Source organism: Ranitomeya variabilis, chromosome 2, assembly GCF_051348905.1.
Source record: "Ranitomeya variabilis isolate aRanVar5 chromosome 2, aRanVar5.hap1, whole genome shotgun sequence".
In the NCBI taxonomy this organism is placed as follows: domain Eukaryota; kingdom Metazoa; phylum Chordata; class Amphibia; order Anura; family Dendrobatidae; genus Ranitomeya; species Ranitomeya variabilis.
Window position 1 is genome coordinate 817,471,373 of NC_135233.1, and position 12,294 is coordinate 817,483,666.

General features: G+C 42.8%; 2 protein-coding genes across 5 annotated transcripts in view; both read right to left on the minus strand.

Moving 5' to 3' along the window:
* The window catches only part of PRIM2 (DNA primase subunit 2), a 297,371-nt gene that overhangs the window by 22,619 nt on the left and 262,458 nt on the right, over positions 1–12,294 (minus strand). The gene's annotated exons all lie outside the window — the stretch shown is intronic.
* Positions 2,288–4,406, minus strand: LOC143808980 (uncharacterized). Its single transcript, XM_077292159.1, has 3 exons — positions 3,702–4,406; positions 3,490–3,581; positions 2,288–2,976 (listed from the first exon to the last, which is right to left on the minus strand). Exons 1-3 carry the CDS (start codon positions 3,827–3,829, stop codon positions 2,288–2,290), a joined length of 909 nt encoding a protein of 302 aa, XP_077148274.1. The 5' UTR covers positions 3,830–4,406.

Below are 12,294 nucleotides of genomic sequence, written 5' to 3' on the forward strand. Positions count from 1 at the left end.
TGACGAGGTGGTCAAAGCCTGTGTGGTTCTGTACAATTACATAATTACTAAGGAACGACCCCCACATTGAACTGGATGAACCAGTTGCACACCCTGATTTCCAGCATCACCCGCTGCGGTCAACTGCAGCCGTTGGTCTCATGCGGGACCAATTTGCTGCTTATTTTGATTCAGATATTGGACGGGTGTCATGGCATGACAATGTTGTGTAAATGTCCTGTTGTATCTTTATCTGTACCAGTAATTTTCTACAATGAAAATAATGTTTCACATTAATAAACTTTAGTGTTGGTTGTGTTGACCGTGTCTCCTATCTTTTTCCTCTCCAAACCAAGGTTACCCAAAAATGTGCATTAAACCATGTCATATCCCCCTTTTTTTTTTGCATATTCCACACTACAAATGTTAGTAGTGTGTGTATGCAAAATTTTGGCGCTGTAGCTTTTAAAATAAAGGGTTAAATCGCTGAAAAAATTGGCGTGGGCTCCCGCGCAATTTTCTCCACCAGAGTGGTAAAGCCAGTGACTGAGGGCAGATATTAATAGCCTAGAGAGGGTCCATGGTTATTGGCCCCCCCTGGCTACAAACATCTGCCCCCAGCCACCCCAGAAAAGGCACATCTGGAAGATGCGCCAATTCTGGCACTTGGCTTCTCTCTTCCCACTCCCGTGTAGCGGTGGGATATGGGGTAATAAAGGGTTAATGTCACCTTGCTATTGTAAGGTGACATTCAGCCTGATTAATAATGGAGAGGCCTCAAATATGACACCTATCCATTATTAATCCAATTGTATGAAAGGGTTAAAAAAACACACACATTATTAAAAAGTATTTTAATGAAATAAACACACTGGTGGTTTTAATATTTTATTGCTCTCTCAATCCACCTGAAGACCCTCGCTTGGAAAAATAATAAACCAACAATATACATACCTTCTGATGATCTGTCACGTCCCACGAGGTAAATCCATCTGAAGGGGTTAAAATATTTTACAGGCAGGAGCTCTGCTAATGCAGCTGTGCTCGTGCCTGTAAACCCCGGGGAATGAAGGAAATGTAGGTCAATGACCTATAGTTACCTTCAGTCGCGGTGTGTATATTGTTGGTTTATTATTTTTCCAAGCGAGGGTCTTCAGGTGGATTGAGAGAGCAATAAAATATTAAAACCACCAGTGTGTTTATTTCATTAAAATACTTTTTAATAATGTGTGTGTGTTTTTTTAACCCTTTCATACAATTGGATTAATAATGGATAGGTGTCATATTTGACGCCTCTCCATTATAAATCAGGCTTAATGTCACCTTACAATAGCAAGGTGACATTAACCCTTTATTACCCCATATCCCACCGCTACACGGGAGTGGGAATTGAGAGGCCAAGTGCCAGATTTGGCGCATCTTCCAGATGTGCCTTTTCTGGGGTGGCTGGGGGCAGATGTTTGTAGCCAGGTGGGGCCAATAACCATGGACCCTCTCTAGGCTATTAATATCTGCCCTCAGTCACTGGCTTTACCACTCTGGCGGAGAAAATTGTGTGGGAGCCCACGCCAATTTTTTCCGCGATTTAACCCTTTATTTTAAAAGCTACAGCGCCAAAATTTTGCATACACACTACTAACATTTGTAGTGTGGAATATGCAAAAAAAAGGGGGATATGACATGGTTTACTGTATGTAAACCATGTCTCATATCATATCATGTTCAGTTTGTAAATCCGGGAATTCAATTTCAGGCTTTTAACATATATCGCGCTGAAGTAAATATAAATGTATATATATACAAGAAACCAAACTTTGGAGCGAAGATCGCCGTCGGCCGACCCGATCCCACAGTGAGATCGGGTGGGGTTTCACCAAACCCGACTTTGCCAAAAGTCGACGACTTTTGAAATTGGCAGATCTGTTTCGCTCAACCCTAGTGGTTATACAAGGCAGTTATCAACTCAACAGGTCAGATGTCAACTTTTGAGTTTATGGACACCTGACCTGTTCAGTAGAGGACTGCACTGTATTTCCACCATTTTCTATTAATACTGCCACACTAGGCATATACAAAAAGAGATTATGGATATACATGTTATATTTTTGGGGCCACCTCATATCTGTATACTAAAGACACACATATAGCTGCAGTCTTGTATGTTTAACTACTGGAGATATGTTGTGGCCCAAAAAATAAGTGTGTGGCGAAGTTTCTTGGCGCACGGTGTGTGTTGCCGGCGGCGATAGACACAATAAACCAAACAAGATTGTGGCAAAGCAAACTTTTTTTATTTAATGTAAAAAAATTATTTTTTTGAACCGCGCCGGCTTGGGGTTAAGTGATGTAAACGGGGGGTGTGAAGAACTGAGGCCTGGCTAACCGTGGACGACGCAGAGGAGGCAGGAGAAGGGGCAATAAAACTAGAAGGGTCTGGAAGTTCGGGGATGGGGCTTGAAACATGAGAGGCTTGAGACACACTGGAAGGGTGAGACAAAACTGACAATACAGACACATCGGTAGGTGAAGGGGAGGAATACGAAGTTGGTTTTTTTTTCTGATTTTTTTTGGGGGTTTGCCTGGTAGGGGGACGTCTTGGTGGGCTCATATGCTGTAGCGTGGTGGCGGGAGACCCGACAGGGTCCGGCTGCACTGTCTCACAGTCCATTGCGCTTGTCGAGCGCTCACCCATGCCAGAGTCCTGGTGCGTCGTGTTGGGGGGGAAACATAAAGCCACGCCAGGGACCTGCTGCATCGTAGTGGGTCCGGGCCGGAAAGACCCGCCAGGGTCCTGCTGCATCGTGGTGGGTCCGGGCCTGAAAGCCACGCCAGGGTCCTGCTGCATCGTGGTGGGTCCGGGCCTGAAAGCCACGCCAGGGTCCTGCTGCATCGTGGTGTCAGTGGAGGAGGTCCAAGCCGGAGCAGCGGTGGTCACGGTGGTGGCGGTGGGATGTCCAACTGCACTCGTCATGGTGTTGGCGCTGTAGTGGAGTCCGCCTGTGGAAGGAATTGAGATGGCCGTGCAGTGGTATGCAGCAGAGGTCGGCAAGGAGGTTAATCGTGACAGTGACGGCACAGTTGGATATGCCGCCACTGTCTGCTGTGAATAACGACTCTGCTGCATAGCCTGCACAAAAGCAGCATTGCAGGCCTGCATCACACTGAGCTGGAGATCAGGGCTAAGGTGCTTCGACATGCCCTGCTGAATTTGGTTGAAAAAATGATGAGCTGGCCTCTGGAGGTCGGCTTTCACTTGATCAAGGCTTTTGGTGACCTCCTGGATACGGCAATTCAAGAGGTTATGAGAAACATCCATTCAGTCACCTAAAGCCTTGATTGCTTCGTGTAAAACCGAGCTCAAGTGCAAAAACTCGGGCATGATTGACCTGTCCGAAGCCCTCTGTCGCTGCCGGGATGAGCCCCAAAAAAAGGGGGCAGTGGAAGAGGACTGGGAAAGGGGAATACCTGACGGGCCAGCTCCCTGGTCTCCAGTTAGTGTGGAAGGCCCACCTGCTGCTGTGCTGCTGGATGGCTGGGACGGGTCCGTGGCTGCCGGCTGAAGGACCGCTCCAGAACCTGGCTCGACAGTCGTGCTGTGTGTGCTGTGAAAAAAGGAAACAGAAAATTAATACCAAAAAATAACCAGACGCTAAATCCTGTGGAATTTTAAAATACAGATTATGTCAATACAATACAACCAAAAGCATGTGAGAAAAACTTACGCTCTCTGGGCAAGGACCGGTCTTAAAAATGACAGCACGCGATGATACTTGTACAGTCTTATCCTTGCTCCTGAACCACTGGCAGCACGACTCTCTTGGCACAGGTCCTTGTTGAAGCGGTCCTTCATGGAATGCCAACGTGTTCTGACTTTGTCCACTGTTTAAAAAAAAAATAAAAATTATGGTCAGGACATTGAATTTTTGCCGTTCAAATAAAACTGTGTGTGATGAGAGAAACTCCGGAGAGTTTCTTTTATCACACACAGTCAAGAGAGCACGGCAAAGGTCTCTGCTGCTTCACACTGCAGTGCAACACTTACCAAATGCACTACGGACCCGTGGCGGGGCATTGTCCCATCCATCCCACAACGCTTGGGCCACCTCACTCCACAGACGTCGGAGAGTGGTGTTGATCGAATGCAGTGGATCCCGGCTGTCCCACAATGGAACTCGCTCCTGGACCAGGCTTATTAGGAGGTCGTTGTCAATAAGGTCATCGTCCCGTCGTGAAACCTAAAAATTAAAGACAATCATTACAGTTTGCTCAATCACATTAGGAAAAGAAAGAGAACAGATGATGAGAAATGGCATGAATACGAAAGTAAACATACAAAAGGATTCCATAAGAAAAATTTAAAGATATACGAGTGTAAAGAATGGAAGATTCAAGAATTTTACAATGAGGACAGTCAGCCTTGTATACATACCCGCTGCCGTCTTCCAACCGGACCTTGACTCCACTGCTCCTGCCCGGTCTGTGCCTCAGTAGAAGTGCTCTAAAAAAAAGGAAAAATCAAATTGTCACATGTGTCGATGTGACAGTGAATACTTACCAATCTGACGAGGCAAACACTCACCTCACTGACATGCCCCACTTCCGACTGGAACTGGAACTCCACTTCCGGCTCAAACTCCTCACCAGATGAAGACTCCGAAGAAGACATTCTGAGGCATGTAGAAAGAAAGAAATGGAAGAAATTAGGACATGTAGAGCCAAAAATTTGAAAATAAAGGCATTGGTAGGATATACTCACATTGATCTGGGTCTTGTCCTCCAAAATGCGTCCTGCCAGTGTCTTGTCTTCTTCAGAGTCTGATGAGAAGTGTCCTGAAACTTTCCCCAACCTCCCTTTTATCACCTTGTTGGTAGGGGGTGTCTTATCAGTGTCTAGACATGGTTATCTTAATGGAAACGCATGCGTTCAAAAACGCATGCAAACGCATGTACACAAAAACGCATGTGTTTCCATAGACATCAATGTATTTTTTGCCGCAAATCAAACGCAAATGAACGCATGCGTTTTTTTGCGGCAAAAAAACGCCGATGAAAATTACATGTTGCATTTCTGCAACATGCCGCATGCAGCCAAAAAACGCATGCGTCGTTAAATGCGGACAAACGCGTACCAAAAAAAAACGCATGCGTTTTTAATGTTAAACATAGGGAAAAAAAAGCATGCGTTTTTTTTTCCCAAAAACGCTGCAGATCAAAACGCAAGTGTGAAACCAGCCTAACAAAATCGGCCTTATTTTACACCCTTAGCTCCAGCACTACCTCGCCACTGCTGATGCTTCGTTAACATGACTACAGCATGTGAATGCTACAGCCAAATATTGACCTCAGCGGCGATCCTAAGGTAGACAACACAAGATCACTGAGCCCAGTGACTGGCTGCAGCAGTCAAGTGTTTTAGACAGGACATCATTTCAGGAATTTCAACAAAGACTGGGGTAGCAACAGGGAGGCATGGAATATGCAATGCTAATTTGGTTATTTTTTGAAAGTGCAAGCTAGTGGATTAAATGTAATCAGGAATGGATCCCCACGGTACCTTAGTACTGGAACCGGCATCCCACGGCCCTCCTCCTCCAATTTCCCGAAGCAAAATGGAAGGCACATGCACAGTGCGCCCGACAAGAACTGCCAATATTTTATATTGGTTCCTGACTTTTGATCACTTTTTTTCAAAAGTTACAAAAAAAATAAATAAATGTTGACAACTTATTGTTGGATAAAATCATTGAGAGATGTGGTTTCAAAACTGGGGTCAGTTGTGGGGGTTTCTGCTGTTTAGACACCTTAAGGGCGCTGCAAATGTGAAATGGTGCTGCAATCTCTTTCAGCCAAATTTGTGCTCCAAAATTCAAATATTGCTCCTTCCGCTCCAAGCCCTGCAGTTTTCCAAACAGAACTTGTTGACTACACTTAGGGTAGCGTCACGCTCGAAAGAAAGTTGGTAACACACTGTGGGGTCCAGTTTTTGGTGTAAACTCATGCCAAAGTAAAAAAAATGGGGCCAAAGCAACATTTTAGAGGTAAAAATTATTATAATTTTTTTCATTCCACTTTGCATTAATACTTGTGTAGCACCTGAATGGTTAAGAAAAAATTCCTGACAGCAGTTTTAAAGTATTTGAGGGGTGCAGTTTATAAAATTGTATCACTTTTTGGGGAGTTTCCAATATATAGGCCCCACGAAGTCCAATGAAATCTGAATAGGCCCCTAAAAGACAGGTTTTGTAAATTTGTTGAAAAAATAAGAAATTGCTGCTAAGCATTTCACCCTTCAAAACATCCTAACTGGACAAAACTACATTAGAAAAATGATACAGATATAAGGTAGACATATGGGAAATGTAGGTTATTAATTATTTTGCACAGCATGACCAACTGGCTTAAGGAAATAAAAGTTTGAAAATTGCAATTTTGTTTTCTATAATTTTGCCAAAATTTTGATATTTTCACAAATAAACGTAAATCATATTGAACTAATTTTACCACTATCATGAAGTACAATACGTCACGAAAAAAATCTCAGAATCAGTAGGATACACTGAAGTGTTCCAGAGTTATTACCACAAAGTGACACTGGTCAGATTTCTAAAAATTAGCCCGGTCATTAAGGAGTTAAAGAAGACTGTCCCAAGCATTTTATTTTAAATATTTAATTTGCATTGTCAAAAATGTTTTCCTATGTAGTACATGCTGGAAGAAGACTTCCTTCCTGTGCGGTCAGTATTGGTGTACGGGTTTCATGGCTGCTAAACAGAACGGGAGTCTATTAACCAGTGAATATGAGACTATTATAGCTTCCAGGTAATGGTGGAGTACAGCGGCTCCTCTTGAGACAATAGAATGACAGAGGAGCTGCACATAAAGACTCGACCTGGTCCTACCTAGGCCTTCAGCAGTACAATAAAGTTAAGAAATTATGGTAACTTCCCACTACAAAGGTAACCAATCATTCAGTCTCATTCTGTACAGCCAAGCTGACAAGTCAGCATCATATGGCAGGAATTGTCAGCTTATTAGTGAATAGCCATACACAAAAAATATTCTGATTAAAAAACCTGATTTAAATACTTTTGAATACCTTAAATACATTTCCTCACATTTAGTTGTGAAACAGATGTATTGCAAAAAGTGCTACCGACGCCTATCTTTTACCAGTGCATTAATGCATAGAGAAACAGAGCAGAGCATAGAATGGACGCCTTTACACAGATGACCCCTTAAATGTGGCACTAAAGAACAGACCTCAAGTACAGATGTGGTTTCATCACCTTTAAGCCTGAATTATTATGAACACAGAGTGGAACAACGCTGCCATGTAATCAGACAAAACAATGCTACAGCTAACCCAACAGAGCCCTGCCAAGTACCGCAGTGTGAAAGTTCCCTTTTCAACATCTGTTAAGATGACAGCCTGCTAAAAATACAATTTGCTTCTTAATTTTGACTTTATGTAATCTCTTCAGGGTTGAATGCTCTTCAATTCTTATCAACAAAATGCAATGCTGGTTGACCTTTATAGTGGATAGACAACATCCCTGCTAAGTCCCATACAACAATCAAAAGAAGTCCTTTGCCAGCTTATCAAACCCAGGAAATTGCTGCTATGAAGAGATAACCTCTGCTACAGTACACAATTGAAGAAAGGTGACATCTTACCCCTCCTTTCTAAAGCCATGTTTTCCCATGTCAGACACAGCAATGGAGTCAGCCTGAAATCTCCGCTGTCCACATTATTAGATGCCGCCTATTGAAAGCTGAAGAAATAAATTATGTTTACTGAGTGGATTAAATCAGGAGATAAGGCCAGAAGTGCTAACGATTTGGTTTTTCTGTTACTGCCAAACAGATTATATATTTCCGCCTTACGTTTCCCTTCTTAGTGCGAGCATTAGTGATGTCCGCAGCACGTTTATACCCCCTTTTCCTAAGGAAGCCATACTCTAAATAATCTTCATACAGTCTCTTAAAGCCAGCAGAGGGAGGATCGTTAATCCGGCAGTGAAAAAGCAGAAAATTCACTCAAGTTGTGGCGGAGTCAGTGTATGCGATCAGGCGGACGTTTTTACTCCGCATTAATTAGAAACCAAAAACAAATAGTCTGTAATTATGTTTTTAACCATTCTGTCTCATAACACTTGCCCTGAATATCACACATTTATATACACTGGTTCACAGGAATATTCTACATAACAAGTGGAGTGCATGTACATTACATATATTACATTACTTCTCTTCTATTAGGCGTTATAAACAGTTGCATATTAAAATACAGCGCTATATGCCATCAGTGGAAGTGTGAATGCATATCTTGCTACGATTTCTCATTTCTAGAGTCATTTAGACCTACCGTATCTAGATCTGCATTGTGTCAGTCATGAACACAACCAGCACCCCTCTGTTCACTAGCAGTCAGTTTTATAACAAGCCAGCCCAAATGTGGGAAATAAACAGCAGACCCCTTTTTCCTGCGTCATAAACCTCTTCATAGATTAGATACACACTGCATTCAGTGGGGCTTGGAACGTTTCTATCTGAATCACGTTAAGAAATAGAGTGGGGTCAGACTGACGGAGCCATTCATTACAATGAGACAAAGTGAGTTTGAATAGACAGAGTTTGAGTTGCTCTGCAGAGACGTCAATCTTTTCAGACGAACACGAGTGTAGTCAACTACACTGAAAACTCAGACACCGCCACAAAAATGCACAAATGGAGTCCATTTGAGCTCATTATCTCTCGTTTTAATGAATGATTCTGCCAGAGGCATATATGAAACCAGTGCTTGCACGATTCAGGTGTTAGGATGGTGAACTGTGCTACAGCGTTTCTGCCCCTGAAGACACCAATCGCATCAGAATGATGTACTGTGATGTAATGTGAATAGTGTCCTGCGAATTTTGTATATATTGTGTAGTGTGAAGTAATGTTAGTAATGTACAGTATAAGTTGTAATAATATAAGGTAAAGTGTATAAGATAGGTAGTGAAAGATGTATATAGTTTACTGTAATATAGGTAGTGGCCATAGGGTAAGTTAGGATGCAGTTAATGATTGGGACTAGCCCGCATGGGGTGGGGTAAGTGTTAGGGAAAGTTATTTGGTTAGTTAGGGACTGGAGTGTAAAGTGAGCAGAGCTGCATGAACGGGTGGCCCTAAGTGAGAGGAGACTAAAGACGAGGGATCGTGTGATCCTGAAGAGACAGGGTGGCGTTCCGGAGAGGGGTCCTTGGATAGGACGCCAAGCCACGAACCCCAGAGCTTGTAAAGCAGAAGGTAACGAACCTAAGCAGGGCTGAGTAGGACAGACGAGTGGAGGTCTCGAGTGATAGAGTTCCATGGAATCAGTAGTGGAAGAAATAGGACGTGGAACTAAAGAGGAAGACTTGCTAATCAGGACTGTAGCGTTAAAGCTGAGTTGTGGCAGAGTAGAAATAGTGTGCCTCATTAGCCCTGGAGTAGACAACGGAGGAAGGATATTGAAAGTGGAAAATGCTTTATACTGTGAAGGACACATCCATAAGACTTTGTACCCGCTATCCCTTGTATATAACCTTTACCAAGTTACCATTCAGTAAAAAGTTTGTTTGGAACAGAAGTCTCCCTCATTGAACTGTAAAACACCTGGTCCTGGCTGTCACACACCACCGGCTAAATGTGGCCTGCACAGGCATATGGTCTCACAGCACAAGTCCACACACCCAGCCAGGACCCACACTTTTATGTAGCGCCTCGTCTGCGACTACTGACCCACGCCACACTGGCAGAAGCCATGAAAGCACTGCTGAATGCTGTCTGTGTTATCAGTGTAGACAATATGCACAATTATTAGAGAAGTGTTCTGACCATATCATTTTTGGGTATATTTTCCAACTCCAAGATACATAAACTTGAATACTTATTGGATGAAGCAGATTCAGGTGATATGTATTTGTGTAATGAGGGGAAGGAGGGTGAGGCCCAAGAATATCAGTAAAAATAGGTGTGCAAAAATATTAACAAGCTTGTTTTCTTCAAGCAAGATGGGCCAAAAATAGAGATTGAAGTCTTACAGAGGGGATGCAGGACTCTTAAAATTGTCAAGATACAGTTGTGGCGAAAAGTATTGACACCCCTGCAATTCTGTCAGATAATACTCAGTTTCTTCCTGAAAATGATTGCAATCACAAATTCTTTGGTATTATTATCTTCATTTAAGCAAAAAGCAAAACATTGATCATTTCACACAAAACTCCAAAAATGGGCCAGACAAAAGTATTGGCACCCTCAGCCTAATACTTGGTTGCATAACTTTTAGCCAAAATAACTGCGACCAACCATTTCCGGTAACCATCAATGAGTTTCTTACAATGCTCTGCTGGAATTTTAGACCATTCTTCTTTGGCAAACTGCTCCATGTCCCTGATTTTTGAAGGGTGCCTTCTCCAAACTGCCATTTTTAGATCTCTCCACAGGTGTTCTATGGGATTCAGGTTTGGACTCATTGCTGGCCACCTTAGAAGTCTCCAGTGCTTCCTCTCAAACCATTTTCTAGTGCTTTTTGAAGTGTGTTTTGGGTCATTGTCCTGCTGGAAGACCCATGAGCAAGCAACCCCCAAACATCAGGGAACCTCCGCCATGTTTGACTGTAGGGACCGTGTTCTTTTCTTTGAATGCCTCTTTTTGTCTCCTGTAATCTCTATGTTGATGCCTTTGCCCAAAAAGCTCTACTTTTGTCTCATCTGACCAGAGAACATTCTTCCAAAACGTTTTAGGCTTTTTCAGGTAAGTTTTGGCAAACTCCAGCCTGGCTTTTTTATGTCTCGGGGTAAGAAGTGGGGTTTTCCTGGGTCTCCTACCATACAGTCCCTTTTCATTCAGACGCCGACGGATAGTACGGGTTGACACTGTTGTACCCTCGGACTGCAGGGCAGCTTGAACTTGTTTGGATGTTAGTCGAGGTTCTTTATCCAACATCCACACAATCTTGCGTTGAAATCTCTTGTCAATTTTTCTTTTCCGTCCACATCTAGGGAGGTTAGCTACAGTGCCATGGGCTTTAAACTTCTTGATGACACTGCGCACGGTAGACACAGGAATATTCAGGTCTTTGGAGATGGACTTGTAGCCTTGAGATTGCTCATGCTTCCTCACAATTTGGTTTCTCAAGTCCTCAGACAGTTCTTTGGTCTTCTTTCTTTTCTCCGTGCTCAATGTGGTACACACAAGGACACAGGACAGAGGTTGAGTCAACTTTAATCCATGTCAACTGGCTGCAAGTGTGATTTAGTTATTGCCAACACCTGTTAGATGCCACAGGTAAGTTACAGGTGCTGTTAATTACACAAATTAGAGAAGCATCACATGATTTTTCGAACAGTGCCAATACTTTGGTCCACCCCCTTTTTTATGTTTGGTGGGGAATTATATCCAATTTGGCTTTAGGACAATTCTTTTTGTGTTTTTTAATTTAAGACAAATTAAATGAAGATAATAATAACAAAGAATTTGTGTTTGCAATCATTTTCAGGAAGAAACTGAGTATTATCTGACAGAATTGCAGGGGTGTCAATACTTTTGGCCACAACTGTATTGGCATATGATCACAGAACCATCAGAAGTTTTAATACAAATAGTCAACAGGGTCGCACAAAATGTTTGGAGGAAAAAAAGAAAAACAAACGTTAACTGCCAAAGATTTGAGAAAAATCAAACGTTAAGCGACCAGGAACTCATAACCATCCAGTGCTGTCATGTTCCAAAACTGCAACCTCCCTGGAGAGCCCAAAAGTATAAGCTCTTCAGTGCTCAGAAACATGGACAGGGTAAGGAAGGCTGAAACCAGAACACTACAGAAGGGGAAACGACATGACTGTGCCAAGAAATATCTGAAGACAGATTTTTTCAAAGGTTTTATGGACTGATAAGATGAGAGTGACAATTAATGGACAAAAATGTATGGGCCTGTGATTGGATCACTAATAGGCACAGACCTCCACTTAGACTCTGACACCACCAAGGTGGAGTTGGGGAACCGCTATTGGCTGGTATTATTAAAGATGAGCTAGTTGAGTGTTTTGGGGTTGAAGATAGACTCTAAATCAACTATCAAACCTACTGCCAGTTTTTAGAAGACACTTTCCTCAACCAGTGCTACAGGAAAGTCTGCATCTTTCAAGAAAACCATGATTTTTGCACAAGACAATGCTCCATCACATGCATCAAAGCCCTCCATTGCTTGGCTAGCCAGTAAAGGCCTTAAAGATGAAAGTATAATGACAGGGTGAAGGAAACCAGTACACGTCTCTGAACAATGTCTGG

Excerpts from the sequence above, each read along its gene's own strand:
- LOC143808980 (XM_077292159.1), bottom strand. The coding sequence starts at position 3,829 with ATGAAGGACCGCTTCAACAAGGACCTGTGCCAAGAGAGTCGTGCTGCC. Across the intron at positions 3,582-3,701 it reads CCGGTCCTTGCCCAGAGAGC|CACACACAGCACGACTGTCG; the intron begins GTAAGTTTTTCT and ends CTTTTTTCACAG. Across the intron at positions 2,977-3,489 it reads ATCCAGCAGCACAGCAGCAG|GCGGACTCCACTACAGCGCC; the intron begins GTGGGCCTTCCA and ends TTCCTTCCACAG.